Source organism: Mesoplodon mirus, assembly GCF_964341445.2.
Source record: "Mesoplodon mirus genome assembly, chromosome: 6".
NCBI classification, from domain to species: domain Eukaryota; kingdom Metazoa; phylum Chordata; class Mammalia; order Artiodactyla; family Ziphiidae; genus Mesoplodon; species Mesoplodon mirus.
Genome location: NC_138982.1, coordinates 22,904,829 through 22,927,795, shown reverse-complemented (window position 1 = coordinate 22,927,795; position 22,967 = coordinate 22,904,829). Strand labels below are relative to the sequence as shown.

The 22,967-nt window shown below is 42.7% G+C and overlaps 1 protein-coding gene across 9 annotated transcripts in view; it reads right to left on the bottom strand.

The window, feature by feature from the left end:
* THRB (thyroid hormone receptor beta) overlaps nucleotides 1-22,967 on the bottom strand; it is a 389,856-nt gene that overhangs the window by 62,714 nt on the left and 304,175 nt on the right. For 8 of the 9 annotated variants that reach the window (XM_082626038.1, XM_082626036.1, XM_082626039.1 and 5 more), the window contains one exon: nucleotides 14,036-14,296. The exons of the other annotated variant lie outside the window; for it this stretch is intronic. In XM_082626038.1, coding sequence (XP_082482164.1) covers nucleotides 14,036-14,296 — 261 coding nt within the window. The remainder of the gene's footprint in view (nucleotides 1-14,035; nucleotides 14,297-22,967) is intronic. 9 annotated transcript variants of the gene reach the window in all.

Here is a 22,967-nt window from a genome sequence, read left to right as displayed (position 1 = left end):
CAAAGCTTTGACAAAATAGATGTGAGATTATAAATAAATGGCTTGAGGTAATTAAAATTTTTGCCAACAGATAGAAAATCAATAAGTTCACATCATTTATATATCAGTATTATTTATATAACATACTGTGTACGTTATTTTCCTAGACTTAACGAAGGATGCACCATAGGAGGAAGACATGATTTTCCTCTGAAGTTTGCAACCCAACCAAAAGAACATATCAATAAGCAGAAGGCAGTATCTGACACCCTAGTACCACCAGTGTTAGGTGAACAGGGAAGAAAATGGAATTATTATTTCCAAAACAATGTAGGTTAGATTTTTTTTTTTTATTTTTCTCTAAGATAAATGCCAGCCAATAGAATTTTCATCATTGCTTGGTCATAAACAGGGTTGCTGCTCATTTCAGGTCTAAACTCAAAGCTCTTCCAACATTTCTGTTTGGAAATCCCATGCAGGAAGCAGGATGTCTCATCAGACTTCTTATTCTCAGCACACAGTACAGCACTAGGCACGGAGAACACACTGAAAACATTTCTGATGTAAATCAAGAGAAAAGCACAGTCACTGGAGGGTCAAACAGGCATGTTTAAAGCCACAACATGATACGGCAGAGCACAGGAAGTACTTTAATTGAATTTCATGACAGCATGAGAAAGAAATTATTCACTGTGAGTGGAGAATCCCAGAGGAAGTGATACTTGAACTGGGCCTTGAAGGATGAGGGGAATAAAAGAGGATTTGTAAACGTTTTCAGAAATAGGATCTACTTCATGCTGGCACCCTGAGACCCAGATCTAGAACTGGTGAATCGAAATTCTTCATTCTATTTCAAATGTCAAAATAGTCTAGAAAGATACACTACAGGTATCAAGATTAGCCTAAAATATACCCCAATCTTAGTTGTTTTGTAATTTACTATGGTTTGAATTGTGGAAGGGAAAGAAAGTCCAGTTAAACATGAGAAGAGACTGAAGAGGCAGCCATCTATTTGCTATCCTCAGAAAAGCCTTCAGACGGCAGAGAATCTGCTTTCTGTCCCAGTACAAAGAGAGGTGACCCCCAGGTAAGCATCATCCTGTCATTCCAACCTTAAAAAGGTCACTGGTTACAAAGAAACAAATAACTTTTATTCTTGAGACATTCACCCTTGGAACACTGAATGGATGCTTCACAAGAGGACTGGTGGTTGCCAAGGGGGAGGGGGTTGGGGGAGGGATGGAGTGGGAGGCTGGGATTAGCAGATGCAAACTATTATATATAGGATGGATACACACCAAGGTCCTATCGTATAGCACAAGGAACGATATTCAATATCCTGTAATATACCATAATGGAAAAGAAAAAGGGAAAAATAAGCACAATAGGACTCACACAAAGATGTAGGTGGTTTGGAAGACTGGAAACTATTTCTGAATCACATACTTAAATTTAAATTTTTATAGGAACAAACATTGGGTGATACAATTTTTATTTTTATTTTTTGTATTTTTGCCCAACATGCATAATCTGATTCTAATCATGAGGAAACACCAGTCAAACTGAGGGACATTCTAGAAAATAATCAGCCTGCATTCTTCACAAATGTCAAGTGCCATGACAAAGAAAGGTTTTGAACAGATTAAAGCAGACTAGGCAGACAAAAACTAAATGAAAGGCACAGTCCTGGCCTGGTCCTGGCCCGGAAAACAAGCTGGTTTAAGGAACAGCGGTGGCAAGCCCTGTCGGGAATGAAGTCAGGATCTAGAGACACGTCCCCTCTCAGTCCTGCTCTCAGCCTTGACCTCTCCTCTGTGGGGAGAGAGGGGTGAGGAGTGACAGTTTGTGAAATTTAAATAAAGTCCGTAGGTTAGATAATAGTACTCATCAATGTTAAATTTCCCGATTTTGATCATTGTACCACGGTTTTCTAAGAGAATTTCTTTGCTTTCAGGAGACACACTGAAGTATTTAAAGGGGCATGATGTCTGCAACTTAGTCTCAAATGGTTCTGAAAAATAATAATATGTATATATGCAAACAAACACATAGTATTCACACACACAGAATGATAAAGCAGATGTGGCAACATGTTAACAGTTGGTGAATCTGGGTGAAGGGTGTATGGGAGTTCTCTGCACCACTTCCACTTTTTGGTAAAGCTGAGATAAAATCAAATAAAAAGGAATTTATAGGTTTGCCTTAGCATATCTTCCAGGAAAGCACACAACTCACTCAAACTTGAAGACAAGATGGTCTCCTGCCACCAATTTTCTTTTTCCAATTCAACGCTTAAAAACAGAAACCAGGCCTTGGAGCAACTAAGCCCGTGCGCCACAACTACTGAGTCTGCGCTCTAGAGCCTGCGAGCCACAACTACTGAGCCCGTGTGCCACAGCTACTGAAGCCCGCGTGCCTAAAGCCCGTGCTCCACAAGAGGAGCCACCACAATGAGAGGCCCACGCACCACAACGAAGAGCAACCCCCGCTCGCCGTAACTAGAGAGAGCCTGCGCAGAGCAACAAAGACCCAATGCAACTAAAAATGAATAATAGATTAATTAATTAATTAAAAAAAAAAGAAAAACAAGACTTCCCTGGTGGCGCAGTGATTAAGAATCCGCCTGCCAATGCAGGAGATATGGGTTCCATCCCTGGTCTGGGAAGATCCCACATGCCACAGAGCAACTAAGCCCATGAGCCACAACTACTGAGACCGCGTGCCTAGATCTCGGGCTCTGCAACAAGAGAAGACCCCACTTGCGGCAACTGAAGCCCACGTGCAGCAACGAAGACCTCACGCAGCCAAAAATAAATAAAATAAAATAATTAAAGAAACAGAAACCAACCCCAAAACTAAGCAGATCTGGTGGTGATCATTTTGACATGTATAGAAATATTGAATCACTAAGCTGTACACCAGGAACTGACATAGTGTTGTAGGTCAATTATACTTCAAAAACAAACCAAAAAACTCATAGAAGAACAGATCAGATTTTCTGTTACCAGATGCCGGGTGGGGGGGGGGAAGGGGGAGGGGGAATTGGATGAAGGTGGTCAAAAGGTATAAACTTTCACTTATAAGATAAATAAGCACTAGGGACGTCATGTACAACATGGTAAATATAATTAACACTGTTGTACATTATGGAGAGAAAATCCTAAGAGTTCTCATCACACAGAAAAATATTTTTTCTATTTCTTTAATTTTGTCTCTGTAAAGGGATGATGGATGTTCATTAAACTTATTGTGGTCATCCTTTCACAATGTATGTAAGTCAAAATGTTATGCCTGGGCTTCCCTGGTGGCGCAGTGGTTGAGAGTCTGCCTGCCGATGCAGGGGACATGGGTTCGTGCCCTGGTCTGGGAAGATCCCGCATGCCGCGGAGCAGCTGGGCCCGTGAGCCATGGCCACTGAGCCTGCGTGTCTGGAGCCTGTGCTCCGCAATGGGAGAGGCCACAACAGTGAGAGGCCCGTGTACCACAAAAAAACCAAACCAAAACAAAAAAAACAAAAAATGTTATGCCTTAAACTTATACAGTGCTGTATGTCAATTATATCTCAATAAAACTGGAAGAACAAAAATTGAAAAGTAAGCCAATTTGCAATAAAACAAGAAGCCAAGCTCAATAGCCTTTGATTCATCTGAGAAAAGTGTGTCAGATTGATTAGAGTTATTTTCTTACTTTTTAGTGGATCACCACTGTTCTTAATATTCTTCATTCTTAAAGGCTTATATTCTTAATATTGCAAAATACTTTAAAACATCATAAGAATAAGCATTTATTTCCTTTATTTGTGGAAGAAATGAGACTCAAACATAGAATGATCACTTCAAAAGAAAGTTAAGAATGAGCATATCATGTGTAACCAGAAAGGGATAACAAGAAAGGACTATCCCTATGTCCGGCCATAAATATTAAATGAGATGAACCCATTTCAGATAACTGTTTCCTTGGAAACGCAGTCAATTGAAACTCCTGCAAAAATTAACATGTATTTTTTTCTTCCCTTAAAGGGCAGGAGCTTCTTTTACTTACATAGTTTTGACCTTTAGTTTTATATCTTAGGCTTATTATAAGACGTTTTTTCCAGAGCTAGGCAAACAGAGCCAAATAAGTATCTTTTCATTAGTTCTGAGGCTTGGCTTATGATCGTATGGCCTTTGTAGCTGCATATTATGTGGCAACTGTGAGTAGGGTAGTTGGGGTAAAACCTGCCAGTCACTGAATATTGCCATCTGGACTAATAAACCGTCAGCCCACATGCAATACTGTAACTCATGCTGAGTGAGTTCACAGTATAGCTAATTGAGTTAAGTAGCCATATTGGCAATACAGTTCTATATTTTATTTTATTTATTTTTTTGATGTGCATCTTTTTTTTTTTTTTTTTTTTTTTTTTTTTTTTGAGGTATGCGGGCTTCTCACTATTGTGACCTCTCCCATTGTGGAGCACAGGCTCCAGACATGCAGGCTCAGCGGCCATGGCTCACGGGCCCAGCCACTCCACGGCATGTGGGATCCTCCTGGACCAGGGCACGAACCCGTGTCCCCTGCATCGGCAGGCAGACTCTCAACCACTGCGCCACCAGAGAAGCCCCAATGTGGATAATTTTTAAAGTCTTTATTGAATTGGTTACAATATTGCTTCTGTTTTATGTTTTGGTTTTTTGGTCTCGAGGCATGTGGGATCTTAGCTCATGCACCAGGGATCGAACCCCCATCCCCTGCATTGGGAGGCAAAGTCTTAACCACTGGACTACCAGGGAAGTCCCCAGTTCTATATTTTAAGAGGCGGTAAAGTTGAACGAAGTCAAGTCTCTTGTATAAGCCAATACTGACAAATGCCCTGAGGATAGTGGTTCAACAGAGGCAATGGTTCTGTCTCAGCCGATGCCGTGGAGGATGGCTCTGGATCATGGAGGATTCCCGACTCTCTTTCCCAGAGCCCTGCTGGTTCTGGATTTCTGGTATCTTTGCAGTGTGGATAGAGAAACAATTCAAGTCAAAGAGGCTGGATTGGTCCAGAACCAAGACTAATCTCTAAAGACAGCTCATCATGAGCATCACACAGGTGATAAATGCAGGTGAAATGGTCCCCAGGAGACCTGCCTTGTCTGCGATGGTGCTACCAGAGTCTGCTCTTGGCATGGATTTTCTGCTTCTCTGGGGTTTTCAAAACCCAAAGCCTCTGCCCTGCAGAGGAAAGGACAGAGGGTAGAACTGGTCACCAACGCCTTCAGGAAGAGCCGTTTATGATGGAGCATGGGTATGTTTTCAGAAACTGAAGGGGGAAGAAGCCTAGACTTACTAAAGAACTGAGAATAACCTGAAGCCTCCTCTGTTCCTGGGGAAAGCTGGCCCAGGGTTCAGTAAGAACACTGAAAGAGGCAGTAGAAGACGACTGATTTTGCAATTTATCCTGGAGCTGGTGCTATGTTTTCATGATGATCATAGCTTAGGCTTTGGGGGCCAGTACTGATTTAATGTATTTTGCTCTATTTTTCCCACAGGGGGAAATATGGTTATTGTATTGGAGAAATACTTTATTTTATTTTTGCCATTATTTTGTATTTATTTCTATTTACATTTTTTTTTTTTTTTTTTTTTTTTTTTTGCTGTGCCGCTTGGCTTGTGGGATCTTAGTTCCCCAACCAGGGATTGAATCCAGGCCACAGCAATGAAAGCCCAGAACCCTAACCACTAGGCAAACAGGGAACTCCCTACTTTTTTTCATTTTAATTTTTAAAATTTTTAAAAATTTTATTGGATTATAGTTGATTTACAATGTTGAGTTAGTTTCAGGTGTACAGCAAAGTGATTCAGTTATACATATACATATATTCATTCTTTTTCAGATTCTTTTCCCATATACATTATTACAGAATATTGAGCAGAGTTTCCTGTGCTATACAGTAGGGCCTTGTTTGTTATCTATTTTATATATAGTAGTGTGTGTGTGTGTTAATACCAAACTCCCAATTTAACCCTGCCCCCCACGTTTCCCCTTTGGTAACAAGTTTGTTTTTGAAATCTGTGTGTCTGTTTCTGTTTTGTAAATATGTTCATTTATATCATTAAAAAAATAGATTCTACATATGAGTGATATCATATATTTGCCTTTGTCTGTCTGACTTACTTCACTTAGTATGATAATCTCTAGGTCCATCCATGTTGCTGCAAATGGCATTATTTCATTCTTTTGTATGACTGAGTAATATTCCATTGTATATATGTACCACATCTTCTTTATCTATTCCTCTGTGGATGGACATTTAGGATGGAATGTAGGTTGATGTCCTTGGTTTCTTTGTGGCTAACTAATCTCTGATTACAGTATTTGTTGGAGAGAATTAGGGATTTGTCCATAGTTAAATAACTGGAAAGTGTCAGAGCCAAGAACCAAACCATGGTCTTCTGTTCTAAACAGTCCCTATGTGCCTACTACGTGCTGAGCGACATCCCTAAGACTCAGTGCAGTAGGCCAGCTGTGTAACACGAGGATTCTCAGAATGGTTTTTTTTTCAGCTTTACTGAGGTATAATTGACAAATAAAATTGCAAGATATTTAAAACATACATGGTGATGATTTGCTATATTTATCAAATCATATGTATATTTGTGTGTATGTGTGGACATCAGTCTTGGAATATCTTGATAGCCAATGATCAATATGCCATTCACACATTTGTCTAAATGTGACTGGAACTTCTCTGTATTTTCATCCTGCATTCCGGGCCAGCTCCTGGCCAGCGGTGAGGCGGTGACGTTTGTTCTCAGGGCACCATGTCTGTGGTGAATACCACTCCTACTGTACAGTGCACAACCTGACGACCTGTACAGTGCTGCATGGGAGTCCTGCTCTTTATTTTCTCTCTCTTACCCATTTCCCTGTGATCCTCACCCCTCTCATGGCCTCCTCCCTTTCCCACTCCTTCTATTGCCTTTATTGGATCCTGTTGAGGAGGAAAGGAATCTGACTCAATTCTCCACTTGGAGATACTAGTGACTTGATAAGATATCCAGCCAGGAGGTTTGCATTTTGAAAGACCACAGAGAAAGGGCCATTATGGAATTACGGGCACTCGGGGCAATCTGTGGGAGAAGGGAAGGACTTTGAATTCCAGTGGTCACCTCTCATAATTTTGTATGGCTGACTCTCCCAATAGTTTCTTTTCAACTTCAAGGCAAGGTCAGTAAGTTAACCTCCCATGTTGTCCCAGATTTCATCTGAAAACTACCTGTTGGGATTATCACAGGATTCGGCTGTTGCGTCTGTTCCCCCTGCTTCCGTTATATTCCTGGCTTTAAAAACTTCAATCCTGTTAGCATCTACTTAGTGGTTATTCTCACGTGGGCGTTCTATACCCCTAATGTCCTATCTGCTTCTCATAATGTTTCTAAGCTTCATGATGAGAAAATAACTCTTATTTATTGAGCACTCACGGTGTTCTGTGAAATCACCTAAGCTTCTTTCTTTCCACAATTCGATGAGAGAGGCGAGACCCCATTTTACAGATGAGGAAACAGCCTCAGGCAGGCTAAGTGACTTTGCTCAAGGTTAAATGGCTGGCAAGTGGCTGTGCGAGCATTTGACCTTAGACTGTAAAACCAGGTATGTGCTGAGCCCCACTGCTCCATCCTGGCAGGTCTAACTGCCCCACATGTTCGCCTCCTGTAGACCAGCATCTTCTCCAAGGTTTTAGATTTCTTCCTTAGGGTTCCTGGAATTCTCTCGCCCTTTTGTGCTATAAAGGTATGATGGTAAAGAGCTCTGATGTCTGAGCCAGGCTGCCTGGTGCAAATTTCATTTCAGCTCCTTCATACTTTTCTTGGTTTCTTGTTTAATTTTTTAAACTTTTTAAAGAGTCTGAAAAATACCTTGGTTGTTGCTATGGATTCTTTTCTCGGTTGTTTATGCCTCTACTCTAGCTGTGTATGTGACGGTTTGTTCTGCTTTTCTTCATTTACGTTTATCTAGTTCGTCAATGCATTTCAAGGTCCAAAAGGGTAACAACAACTGGAGAAGGAGGGCTCCAGGCTTTCCTGTAACAGACGCTGCAAAATTGACCTCGAAAAGCCCATGGTCTCCCACCGCTCCACGCTGCATCTCAATGAAAACTGCAGTTGGGTGGAACAGAGCTTTGAATTTTTGAGGTTTGTCTTCTTTTGACGTGGCTGTTCCCCGTTTCCCTCCCCTCCAGTCGAGCTGATGACTTTTCTTTCTTTCCTTTTCTTTGTTTTTCACATTATAATGTGTTTTTATTATCTCAAAGGGTGAGTGATATAGGTTCCATTGCAAAAAGTCTAGGCAATCAATAAGAAATCCTTATACAATCATGTGAGTTTTACTCTGCATTATATACCTATTACACTTCAGAAAACACCAAGAGGTCCCAGGAGTTGTTTTGTCATCCTCACAAAGTTAGTGAGTGGGTTCTCCACAGATTAAGTGGTCTGGGCTTTCTTTTCTAGCCCTTCTCTTTCTGTCTGCCCTGGGCTACTGATGGGTGTGCTTCCCTGCCTTTGAAGTATCACATCTCAGAGCTCTCTGGCACGTGCCAGAAGCTGGTGGAGAGCACCTATTCTCATGTTGATGACTGAGGCTTCCCAATGCCCTTGAGGTGTGTGAATCACACTGGAGATCTCAGCTGGAACCATGCTTCCTGATGGATGGGGAGAAGGGGCAGAGAGGAGAGTGGAAATGGATGGAGCAGATGGTCTACTGGTGGGAGGGCTAAAGCTTTTTAATCCCCGACCTTCTAAAACACTCATTTACCTGAAGATGTCCTTGTATTTTACTTAAGGACAAAGAGAGCCATCACGTGTTTGAAAATGTGACTAACTTGAAGGATTATAATGCACACCATAACTTGACTTCACGTCTCTCATTTTTAGAACACTTTGTTATTTCGGTAAATGAGGATTATACATCATTTAAAATGATCATCATGATTTGGTTCACTTTTTTCCTCCTTCTGAAGAGCTTGTGTTGATAGTCTGCCCTCGGACATAAGAAATTGCTTTAAAAAGTGCTTTAATTTGTCTACATCTTGGGGACTGGTTTAACAAATTATATCTATAAGCAAGGATAATCTACAGCCAATAAAAGTCAGGATTCAGGAGAATATTTAAGGACAAGGGAACATGTTCATGATATACTGTTAAGCTTTAACACCTGGTTAAAAATGGTATGCCTCGTATGATTCCAAGTTTGTAAAACATAGATATGCACGGAAAAAAAGACTGAACTATAATAAAGATTTTAATATCCTTGGAGGATGGAATTACAAACGATCTCTAAAAGTCATTTTTGTTGAACTTTTGGGAAATTTTTTCTTTTCGTACATGGGAGGCTTTTACAGTGAGAGAAAGTAACTTCCTAGTAAAATTATTTTGACTATGTTTTCTTGCCTTTCTGGGTATCTGAGATTCAATTCTCTTGATATACTAAACACAGAACGGACCTACAGAGAAAATTCAGTGAGATCACCAGATTGCTATCTTTTATTCTGATGCGACCCCGGAAATGGGTCATTCCCTGCCTTGTTTCTCCCACCAGGTTCCAGTGTTTCAGGAAAGTCCCTGATTGACATCAAGGGCAAACATCCAGGTTGGAGGTCTGACTGTCTGGGTTCAGCAGGGCTGACAAGATCCAGCTACAGGGGTGCGTGCATCTGTCCAGGACCCATCCTTGTGGGGCTGGTGGGACCTGTGGTTCCCAGAGAGAAGCTCGGGAGGGTGTGAGAGGGCTGAGCAGAGAAGCCTTGTAAGAACTTGGAGGAAGAGCTGGGCTCCAGTCAGAAGGGTTCAAGTCCCAGAGGGATGTTCCTGGGCAGAGTGATTGAGCAGAACACCCGGTTGGCAATTAAGAGAAGCCAGGTCTAAAGGGAGGACCCATCAAGAATGGAGAGACTCAGGTGGCTCCCCAGGTGCGGGCAAGGAAAGGAATTAAAATGCACATTCCCCAAGTGTCCACTAGGTGGCAGACATTTTCCTTTACTGGTACTAAGAGCTTGTCCGTATTCTCAGGCACTTCCTGATGCTCAAGTCTTAAGAATTGCTCAGAGGGCTGGTTAAAATACAGATTCCTGGGCCCCTTTACAGAGCTTCCAGTTCAGTAGTCTGGGGCCCGAGATTCTGCATTTCTAAGAGGTCCAGGTGCTGCTAGTGCCACTGGTTGGAGAGCTGGGAGCATCATCTCAGACTCTGGGAAGGGAGGAGGTGGGCGGGGAGTAGGGTGTGGTCCTCACCGTTGAGCAATTAGCTCACATTGTGACAAAAACTCTAAGGCGAGCAGCGTGGCTGGGGGAGGGGAACAGGGTCACTTGCTTCTGGCTGGAAATAGCCTCTGGCACTAGAGCAGAAGTGAATTGTGGGATATGCAGCAGAATGTCAGGCCTCCAGGGCTCTCATTTCATTTAAATGTGTTACCAATTAATTTCCTTACAATGGTTGTAGGACATAGGAGCACAGGTACGTGCAGATTAAAATAAAAGCAGTATTCAGATCAAAATGAAAAAGAAGGCATTCAGTACCTACCAGAAATAAGCCTAGAGAAAAACATTAAGAATACTACAAAGGGACTTCCTTGGGGGCGCAGTGGTTAAGAATCCGGCTGCCAGTGCAGGGGACACGGGTTCGAGCCCTGGTCCGGGAAGATCCCACTTGCTGTGGAGCAACTAAGTCCGTTCACCACAGCTACTGAGCCTGCGCTCTAGAGCCCACGAGCTGCAACTACTGAGCCCACGAGCCACAACTACTGAAGCCCACATACCTAGAGCCCGTGCTCCACAACAAGGCCCCACTCGCCACAGCTAGAGAAAGCCTGCACGCAGCAACGAAGACCCAACACAGCCAAAAATAAATTTAAAAAAAGAAAAGAAAAGAAGAAGAATACTGCAAAGCATAAATCAGTAAATCTCAAATAATTTACAAAATATCCAGTCCACGATGGCCCAACCCTTGGTTCTGCTGCACAAGATTTTTATACAGAGCTCTGGCCCTGCGTGACTGACCAAGCGAGTCTGACAATATCCAACCAGACTCTACCCTGTTCAGTGAGATGGATCCACTGATCATGCCTTTGAACGCCAGTGGCGATGCTATTTGGCTATGACTGTTTCTAAAGCTTTTTCTCGGTTTCTGTACTTGCATCAGTAGAACCGGGTAGGAAGTAATAGCTGGCAGAAGGGTACCCAACCACAAACCATTTTGCTGTACAGTGGAAGCTAACACAATATCGTAAAGAAACTATACTCCAATAAAAATTAATTTAAAAACACACACACTCAGAGGCGCATTGGTCTAGACTGGCTAGATCACTGATTTGGGAGATGGGCTTTTGCAGAACTTCAAGTAGCCCATTTGTTCTTATGGCTCCTTCACTGCAGACTCCTTCTGTATCTTTAAGGGTCATTTGGTTCTCATCAATTCCATTTGGAGTCCTTGAAATGGGGGTACTTGGATGGATTTTTGGCCCTGCTGCTATTTCTTCAAGGATATGAAGGACAATCTCCTGCACATAGTAGGCACTTAATAGACACAGATGGGACGCAGGCATGGAATGGTAGCCCAGGAAAGAGATATGCTTGCAGGCTAGACAGAGAGAGCCAGGAAATCAATGCCCAGCCTGGATGGATGTCAAAATAGAGCTCTTCTCACAGATCCTGTGAGGAGGTGGCTGGCAAGCTGAGTAGATGGAGAGGACCCAACTCAGAAAAGAAAAGCAACCACTCCAGTTGTTTCCCTGGCCTCACCACCACCTCATCAAATACCGGTGTCCATTGGGAACGAGTGAAATTCAGTTTACAGTTTTGGCCGTGACAGTAGGCTTCCTCAGCATCTTCACGCTGAACCAAGGCATTGCTTCACGTCCATGCCAGTGTGAACCCTGGCTGTTGCTCTAGAAACTATGGGAGTGTTTACCTTAGTTGCGTTCCTTTTAAAACTAGAATCTGGGGGAAGGACTTTCATTTACTAATTTAATTATATTTTCCTAGTAAACAATTCTCCACCTTGCAGCAAAAGAGAGCTGAATGGATGCGAAATGGATGATCAAGTCTAACCCCCCTGTGACGTCACGCTGCACCCCACACCCACCTGTCCTGGTCTCCTTCTTCATCCCTCACCAGGCACTCAGCGCAGCCCAGGGAATTTATGTGATTTAATGATGCAGAGCTGATCATAATGATCACAGCAAGAATGAAGCTGCTGCTTAGAGAGCACTATGGGAGATATTGTGCTAAAGTGCTTAAATCCATTATCTTCTTCAATTCTATCAACAATCACATAGGTTTGCTCAAGGACAGAAAGTGGAAAGGCTGAGATTCTAGCCCAAATATGGCAGACTCAAAAATCTGTGATCTTAATCACTGTATTTACAACACTTAGGGTCTTGGATCCAAATAGAAACTCTTTCCTTTTGCTTTCAAGGTTTACCAGCAAACTGGAAACTGGACAGTGTCGCAAACTCTACATATCCAAGGCCAAGATTTCTCACAAATGATGGAGATGGACCCATGAATGAATGAATGAATGAATACGGGTACCAATTAGGAATAAGTCACATTTAGTTTGTGAGGTCCTTAGATCATGAGGACACTGCAGTTTCCCGTAAACCAGGGCATTTCACTGTGAACCAAGGACTGATGTGGTCTTGACGCCAGCTCCTAAAATCTGAAGATACAACCTGGTTACAAGTTCTAAGACTAACTCTCAATTGCATTTCAAACAAGTGTGCACATACACACAGGGACACCTGTTTTATATCCTGACTTTTTTAGATAAACTTATTTTGCTCTTTTTCTAAATATCCCTTTCAATTTCTCAAATCTCCTAAATAATAAAGATGAGAGACAGTTCAAACACAAATCTTCCCCAAGAGAACATGTATGGTTTTGACTGCATTGAAATCAGAGCTCATACCACTATTTTATTATTTGTTTAGATAATCTTATTTTCATCTGAAACAATCCGCACACCCAGCTTCACAGGTCTACTGGTGGTTCCAAGGAGCGCCTGAAGTGTTTTCAGAAAAGTTAAAGGACCAGCAGTTTTTTGAGAGGGATGATTATAATCATGTTTTATGTTCAAGTTAGAACACTTTGCAAAAGTCCTTCATGGCTCATATATAGGAGTCTTTACAAACTTTCATTAATATATCTTGGTATGTGATTGGCAGATTTTCAAATACACCATTTAAAACTTTATCATGCTAACACAACATTGTAAATCAACTACACTTCCATAAAAAAATAACTTGATCATGAGTCAAAGTCCTTAAAGAAAGTGGAAAAAGACCTTATTTTAAAAAATGCTACATTGGAAAAGAGTGGGAGGTCACATGAACTTGGACATTTAAAGACACAAATTGATTTAAGAAGCAAAGATTTTGGGAAGCCCTAAGACCATAAAGCGATCAACACAAAGACATCTGTCAGGGTGGAGGCGACTTGAGGTAAAGACCAGTTAAATCTAATGCAATCAGAAACTTAGGCCAGTTTAACACTTTTTTATGAGGTGACAACCCCCTAACACCATAATCTCACCTTTCAGGATGATGACACAGGACTTAACAAGTAAAAGAAAACAACTTCAAACCTCTCTTTTGAACATGAATTGTCTATTTAGGTTAAACGTAGACGTTGAGATCCCATTAACTACTGGCACAATTGGGAAAAGTCATGTACACACACACACACACACATACACACACATGCTTCAAAGCAAGTAGTTATGTAATGATATCAATGTCTGTTTCTACTTAGCTTCGAAAACAGAAGTGAAGCCAAAACTAACAACCCTCCTGCTAATTAGAGAAAGAAAAATGTCTTCTCCCCAAGTGCCCCAACATGAAACTGAAATTAACTGCTTTCCTTTGGAACCCACTTATTTTATGCTTCCCAGAAGATACGGGGATAAAGAAACTCTGGAAGAGAGCAGCTGGGGAAAACACATGGACACCATACGTGGACTCAGTGGAAACAGAGCACACACTTAACAGAAAATTCTTTTCCTTGTGGCAACTCGGGTCTAATAAAAATCTGGTTACCTTTACATTTCTTCTCTTCTGTTTGGAAGGTCTGGGCGTTAGGGACGCTCTGATCGCTCACATCGTCGTGGTCCAGATGGAATATGGAGCTGGTCCAGGTGGCCTGGATGAGATGCCGGGGCGACTGTTCATTTTTCAATGTGCTGCGCCTCTCTGGGGGGCTCTTCCTGTGCAGGCAGGCTTCAGACATTCCCACAAGCTTCCACTCCTGCTCGCCGTGTGGACAAGGCTTCGGCTTGTCCCAGGCTGGAAGGCCATTTTCTGGAGGGTTGAAAAACACGAGATGACGAGCTTTGGCATTGTCAGGATGGGGCTGAGATGGAGAGGTTTGGAAGGCAAGTGCTTTCTCGGTTCTTTGGGGCTGACAGCGTTCGCACACCCCTCCCCTTGACAGTGGTCATAAGATGCAGAGGGTGTCAGCCTCGGGCATGGAGCCACCGGCGCTGGATTGCCTGTCGGAGTAATCAACACATTCCCCCGATTTTACTGCCTACAAAGATGTCAGCTCCTCCATGGGAAGGCTGCCCTTTCGCCAGCGCTGCTCCCAACAGCAATGGCCCAGGAGCAAGTGGACACCAATTTAGGTTACTGCTTAGACGACCATTTGAGGTCTCGAGGGTCAGGGCTGGCCGTGGACACTTTTCAGAGCCTCAGGACGTAAAACGTCCAGGATTCGGCCTTGTTTGACTTGGGTGTTATCACAGGCTGACCTGAGGGGCACCCTGTTGCTTAAGAGGGACGTGCCACGTGGCTACGTGAGAGTGACAACTCTGTTCTCTCTGTCACCTTCCACTCCCGACAGCCTGACACAAAGGGCTGGCTCTTCCAAGAGAAACTGTGTCGATGGTTTCAATGTTGTCCCAAACAGGCGAGGAGATCAGATGAGCCGAGCAGATCGTGCTTTATTTGTGGGGTAAATTAAGAGCCCTAATGATAGAATGAAAAGCCACATGTCTCTTGCGTTGAGATACAGGCAGTTATGGTTTATGTATACGATGTTGTTTTCTCTATTCAATTTCTAGGGACTTGAAGGTCTGCCCTCTAGAGAATGGGAAACAATAGAACAATATAATGAAAATGTTCTCACACTAACCTTCCCTGGTGGCAAATTTTACCTCCTTGAATATTTTACTGAATACGGCTATAAAGTAGAGAGTAAAAAGGAGTATGCTAATATATATAATTTGTAGATGCAGTCACATTAAAAACCATAATCCATCTGGTCACCCATATTTCCAGAAATTCATAGGCTACTGTCTGACAAAATGAGAAAAAAATATAGAGTTCTACTTTTAAAGTGATTATAGACAGTGATGGAGAGACTAATTGATAAGTGAATTTCTTTTATGCTGAAAGGGCCAAAGGACCGTGAATATCCATATCAGAGACACAAGTCCATCCTGGTCTGTGCATAGTACTGGGAATTTAAAGCTGCTGTTCAGACACTTAAAATGAATTTTAAATTACTTAATGCAAGGGTTAAACACGCTTTTGCTTTTCACAAGCCCCCTCTGTAAAGCTACTAGATGCCTTCAGAGATGTTGGTTAGGGGTGGTTTCTCTAAAGGTGTCATCTGTTCTCAGCCCCTTTTGGAAGTTGCATTTACCTTTCCTGGTCTTGGGGTTACTGTGGGGAAATCCCGATACCCATCCACTTTATTTCTAGTACAGGAGAAGACTGTGAACAACTACAGCAAGATAGCAATAATCGACACGTGATTTCTCTGTCACAGTCAATGGAAATACTGCAGCATGAAATACCCTAACTTGGCCAGTAACCAATGACCCCCTTTAAACAAAATTGTACAACACTTTTGGATGTAATATTTGCTCTTATTCAGAGAAGAGCCCTGAAAATTCACGCTATGCAAAGGGCTGTGCTAAGCATCGTGGGAGGGGAGTGAACTAGACTTGGGCTCTTTCTCCTCGGTTTCTAGGGCGTTATTCAATGCATGGTAAATCCAAAAGGTCTGGACTCCAGCGTGCCAGCTCCTGTTGCAATTACAGGCACTTAGTCTCACTTTCCATGAAAAGAAAAAAATAGCTTAGGATCTTGGGAGATTGTATGGCATTTCAGATGAAACGTATCTGTGTGGAATTCTTTCAAGGACCTAGTATCCATGAGGGTTTAAGGTTTTCATGAGCTAGGACTTCCCTGGCGGTCCAGTGGTTAAGACTACGCGCTTCCACTGCAGGGGGCAAGGGTTTGATCCCAGGTGCGGGAACTTAAGATTCCACATGCCACGCGGTGTAGCCAAAAAAAAAAAAGTTTTCACGAGCTAAATATAAAGCCACTGAATGCAAGGGTTAACTTTGCAAAAAGAGTTTCATTTCATTTCTACAGAAGTGAAAAGCCTTCTCACCCATGCATGTTTCTATGATGTCTACTCAATTGTCACAGACTCTAATTCCTCGGGAAATTGCACCGTGTAAGGCTCCATTTTATTTTTTTTTTTTTAAATTTATTTTTGGCTGCGTTGGGTCTTTGTTGCTGCGTGCAGGCTTTCTCTAGTTGTGATGGCGAGCGGGGGCTACTTTTCGTTGCGGTGTGCGGGCTTCTCATTGCGGTGACTTCCCTTGTTGTGGAGCACGGGCTCTAGGTGCACGGACTTCAGTAGTTGTGGCACGTGGGCTCTAGAGAACAGGCTCAGTAGTTGTGGCTCATGAGCTCTAGAGCGCAGGCTCAGTAGTTGTGGCGCACGGGCTTAGTTGCTCTGCGGCATGGGGGATCTTCCTGGACCAGGGCTTCCTGAATTGGCAGGTGGATTCTTAACCACTGAGCCACCAGGGAAGTCTCTAATGCTCCACTTCAAGTAATGTTAAAGTTATCACAGTTTTTTTGTAGCGCCTCCAACATTTGATTTTTCTGCAGAAATTCTTAAAATGTGGTATTAATTCCCCTACCTGCACAGAAATTAAGAAATACAGTCAAACTGGGTAGTCACTGCTCCCTAGTGAAGGGAGCTAGTCAACGTGTGTGGATGAGAGATGCTGGAAGGGACCCCACCCAAGGGGACATTCCTCCCTAAAGCACAGCCCATTAAAGTTTGCTCGGCACGTCCCCTGGGCCAGCGAGAGCGGGAATTTCTTCTAAGCAAGTGAGGTTATTTTTGCAGGGAGGCAGGGGATAGAATTGCCTTCCATTTTCCTAAGAAAAGAGTCCGAGGTGGTTTGGGAAAAGGGCTCCATTCGTGGGAGGCATTTACGAGCTCGTAATTACTGTCTGTAATTACATTCATGATAATGATGTTCTGTTGTTTAATTGGCAGGTTTATGGTTGGGGCACTGCCGGCACATCTGGGACTAAGAAGTCCTGGTTGGGTCACGGGAAAACGAGGGATTTACTTAAGGAGGATTCTTGATTATCTTCCCAAGAAGAGAAGGGCATATATAATTCCTATTCCATTCCCAAGGAGGGATGAGACACGATTCCAGGCTCCTTCAATTCTGCCTGCCAAGGATGCTGTGAACTGTGTTATTTATTTATTTATTAATGGATTGGTTGAGATTTCAATGCTCCAATTTTATAAACAAAAATTTAGTTTATTTAATATTAAAGCAGAGACAAAAAATTTTAACATTGTTTTAATCAAGTAACATAGCTGTTTGAAACAGGAAGTTTTAAGACAGTTGAATAGAGCAAAGTGAAAGATTATTAGGATAGCCACTCTGAATAAATTCCTTACTATATGCATTTGAATTCCACTGTAAGTTTGGCACTAGACTGAACACTGGCCTAACCCAAAATTTTCTCTTTAGTGTTGAGAAGCCCTGAACATTTTCCTTCAGATTTAAAAGAAGAAAAAGAAAAAAAAAAAAAAGGAAGAAAGAAAAAGGGAAAAAACCCTCTATAACAGAACGTCCTTAGCTTGATAATGAACATGCTGAATGCAACTTCATACCCCCTAAAGAATTTCAGAAAATGGCAAAAAATTTAAAACCTAGGTGAGATGTGAATTTGCAAAAACCTCTTCTCTTTGGTGTGACAAAGCTCATTCCCTCCTGGTAGGTATATGGCTCTCCTTCAATCTCATCAAAATCTATCAGAAAAGGCAGCTGGAGACCAATTTGTACCTCGCCAGTAAGACTGCTAGGGTTTAATTTCGTATAATATCAAGCTAACAAGGTTTTATTTTACTAAGTGTTTGTATAGTTTCAATGTGAAAAAAACGTACATACATTTAGAACTGTGTTATTTCCATGTTTGCTTGGCAATGATGGTTTTCAGGGATTTCCTGCTATTTCTGTATCCTTTGGTTCCCCCAAACCTCAAACCAATGAGATATTTCTTTTTAGAAGGATTAAAATCTCAAAAGACTACATCAGTGAATCTCAAATTTTGGTAAATATCAGTCATGTGAGGCGCTATTAAAGCCGGCAGGAGGGCTTCCCTGGTGGCGCGGTGGTTGAAAGTCCACCTGCCAATGCAGGGGACACGGGTTTGTGCCCCGGTCCGGGAGGATCCCACATGCCGCGGAGCGGCTGGGCCCGTGAGCCATGGCCGCTGAGCCTGCGTGTCCGGAGCCTGTGCTCCGCGACAGCAGAGGCCACAACAGTGAGAGGCCTGCATACCGAAAGAAAAAAAAAAAAAATGGCAGGAGACCAGGCTTATTGAAATAGGATGGGGCCTGGGCATTTGTATATTTACCAAGTTCTACAGATGGTTCTGATACCCAGTAGGGTTTGAGATCCACAGGGTTAAGAAAATCTAAGGTAAGAAAACAAATTATTGGCAGATATCAGATAAGGGTGCAGTTCCCTTCTCAGACTGGAAGGTTTTACATGCCCTGGACTAAATTCGCATTATAATTAAAACATTCATCAATTGCTTTGGGATCTACTGCTTGAAGCATTAAAAGTCAGATGTTAACTGGAGTTATCTTGTAGATTGCAGGTATGGATCTGAGTAAATAGTCAAAAAGCCTGTTGTTCTGAGGATTATCTGGGACACAAATGTGCGCAGTAGTAGAAATACATTTTTTTTTAAAAGGGAGATTCTGGAAATGACCATATCTTATTATTGACATGAAGAATGAATTCTTTAATGGATCCCAGCTAACAGATGGCTTTTAATATTTCATAGTCTAGACATCAAGACAATTAATTTGTCAGTTATGATGCAAATTAATAAATAAGTAGAATCAGGGGCCTCCCTGGTGGCGCAGTGGTTGAGAGTCCGCCTGCCGATGCAGGGGATACGGGTTCGTGCCCCGGTCTGGGAGGATCCCATATGCCGCGGAGCGGCTGGGCCCGTGAGCCATGGCCGCTGGGCCTGCGCATCCGGAGCCTGTGCTCCGCAACGGGAGAGGCCACAACAGTGAGAGGCCCGCATACCGCAAAAAGAAAAAATAAATAAATAAATAAATAAATAAATAAATAAATAAGTAGAATCAAAGAAAAGAACTAGATAGGGGCATGTGAACTGCTACTAAACTAACTAGACACACATTGACCTGTGTGTCTCGAGGGCATCTAGATTTGAATGATTGCATCTGTGTTAGATGACCATAATTCTAGTGGCTCGAATGACCCAGCATTGACCTAAAGGGTTCTTTTGCAAAAAGAAGCAAACATAAATCCTATGAACAGAACTGCCTACGTCCTATCTCTGGAAATTTCGTTAAAGATAATAGAAAATAAACCTGTCCATCAAAAAAGGAGAATTGTATGAAAATATGCAAGTATTTCAGGACATGAAAGCAAGCTTACACCTTAGAAAAGTGCTAAGGCAAAGGAAATGGAATTATGACAAAGTGCTCAGCAAGGGTCTGCTGAGTAGGCTGGGGTTTCATGGCACCAATTATGAGTGTGGAGTTTGCATTAAAAGGCCATCAGAATGAGGCACTGAGACCCCCGAACCATATTCTGTGTTACGCGGATGTATATAGAATACGCTTTGCCAACCTAGTGAGCATGTAGAATTATCATCGTAGAGCATCAGGCAACTAAGTATGAGGTCTCTGATTTCCGTTTAAATTTTTGACTCCAACCCATAAGTTCAGCCTTGTGGAATGCTCAGACACATCAACTGACTTTTGTTTGTGGAGTCACGTAGAACAGGAGACCCGTATTTGGCTGAACATTTACTATGGGCCAGGTCTAGAGCTAGACACTTTGATTCATCTCCGTGAACATCCCGGAAGTACACAGTGTTCTACTGCTTGATTGACAGGGAAACTAAAATTTAAAGAAGCATTTCATCTGCTCTTTCTTATCTTTTGTACTGTTAACTGATATGTTTGCCTTAGTTTGCTAAGTCGCCATTGACCTATTAACAGCTATCATTTGATGAATACTTTGAAAGTTCTTTATACACTATGTTTATTGTCCAATTTTCCCAATTATTGATAGTCACAACCGGTCTCCAAGCTTTCACTCTCAGCCACCTCCAAGCTCTGGTCCACGCAGCAGCCAGAGTGAGCTTTTAGAAATATACATCAGAGTAGATTGCTCTGCTGTTTAGAATCTTCTGGTGACTCCCCATCAATATTGGAAGGAAGTCCTCAGCTCTTACTGCAGCCCGCGGGGCTCTGTGGGATTTGTCAGCCTGTCCTGCTGAGCCTCCACTCCCGTGGCTCTGCCCCCGTTCTCTGTCCTCTGGACATGTGGGCTTCAAACCTGGGAAGCTCATTCCCACCACAGGGTCTTTGCAGAAGCTCTTCCTTATGCCTGGACTGTCCCCTTCCCAACCCTTATACAACCACCCTCCGTTGTACCAAGAAAACCACCAGGATCCAGCTGCCTCCCCCTTTTACAAGAAGGTTAGATTTCCCCTGATGCAGAACCTCTCAGGGTTGCATTTCTCCAGGAAGGTAACTGAAAATGAAAAACCGAATGTGGGGCTTCCCTGGTGGCGCAGTGGTTGAAAGTCCGCCTGCTGATGCAGGGGACATGGGTTCGTGTCCCGGTCCGGGAAGATCCCACATGCCATGGAGCATCTGGGCCCGTGAGCCATGACCGCTGAGCCTGTGCATCCCGAGCCTGTGCTCCGCAATGGGAGAGGCTGCAGCAGTGCGAGGCCCGTGTACCGCAAAAAAAAAAAAAAGAAAAACCGAATGTGTTGCACCCGTGTACTCCTTGGTGCAGGGAGGCAGGGAGGGGGCTGGAAGATTGGCGTCCCAACCCTTCTGTGGAGTGGTTGATGGGTCTAATCTTGGAAGATCACTTCCTGTCCCTAAGTCTCAGATTTTCCATTTGCAAAAGGGCAATATAATATTGTTCCTGGGATTTTTCTAAGGCTCAAATGAAATGATGTATGTGGATGTATTTAGTAATTAAGTGCTCTTCAGGGGTACACAGTGCTGTAACCACCTAATCTATATTGTATACATGACCGTATGTATCTCTTTCTATCCAAAGGGAAAAATACTATTAATAAAACAATGTGTTACTTTTCCTAATAAAATATTCTATGTTCAGTGGATACAGGTACCTTACCTTTACTCTCAACACCATGACCATCATCAACACCACTACCATCACCACCTGGTCCTCAACAGAACGTGTGTGTAGGTGAGGTTGTTTTTGATGACCTCCCACTTCCTTCTGACCCCTTTTTGATCGTCTCTCTCCCTCCTCCCAAGTCCTTGCTATTCTCATGCAGTCCTCTGGGTGCTCAGTCACCACTGTGGGAGAATCCCCTACTCACAGATCTCTTAGTGACCTTGGGCAAGTCACTTCTCTTCTCTGTACTTTGGTTTCCTCACCTGCAACATGGGAACATTCTATTGCTGTGATGATTAAATAAGTTCGTACATAAAAATGTCTTGGAACAGTGCATGGCACATTGTAAACGGTAAATGTTCGCTCTTTACTCATGCACTCAAATGATCTCTTTCCTTTGCCCCATCCTCCAAACTCAAGTCTTTTGTAAATGTGATTCTCAAAGAACGTCTCCAGAAGAAAGAAGTTTGACAAATGACTTCACACCACTAGCTTAATGGCTTGGAACCTGGGATGAGTCCCCCCTCTCAGCAGAAGTTGTGATTTAAAGAGGATGCTTGAAGAGTGTAGGACCATAGCCCAGGAATGAATGCCTGAAGCTGGATGTCTGATGACCGTGCAGGGCAGGTCAGAGAGATGTTTTGGCGAAGCAGGCATTTCCGTTTGGCCTCCTCACTATCATCATACCCGGCTTGCTTAGCTTGGTGGGTCAAGCAACCTAATAGTGAGGACACAGGTTTGATCCCTATTCAACTTTCAAGACCTGGCTCATTGTTTAAGCTTTTCTTGAACCAATCCATCCACCCTCAAACTTCCATAGTTCTAAAACGTATCTCCCTTCCTCTACATGCTACTTTTTACCTCGTGATATAACCATTTATATACATGTATAATTTTCTCTTTTTTTTGTGTGGTTACACTTACATTGCCTAGCATAATGTCAATGAATAACAATTAATATTTCTTGTTCCCTAATAATCTGATAATTGCAAAGAGAAAATTGCTACCTAAGCACAGACTCTGCCTATTTTCTTATCCAGAAGCCACTGGTTAGTCACAAGGTGGATTCATTACTATTAAAACCAATTCAATGCGATTTTCTATCGCCAACAGTATTATCGTCCCCAAACTGCAGGTGAAAATGAAAGCTGTTCTGATTTTTTAGAGGCAGGATAGGATAGTGGATAAGACCATGGGCTCAGCTGGTCAAGGTTCAGATTCTGGCTCTGCCACTTATTAGCTGTGTGACTTTGAGAAAATTGGACCTCTCTCTGGAATATCTGTCCTGTTTGTCCTGCCTCCTCTGCAAGGGCAAGAACTTATCACGGCCTCCTTGTGTGTCAGTGGCATCCCCACATTCTTCCTCCTTTACTGCACCCTAGTCAATGTATCCATCTCTCAAATCCCACAGCTCTAAGTACAGTGTCTTAACATGACAGGACCTCAATAAATGTTATTTGGAAATAACTGAATGTAATCTAGGCAGGTCA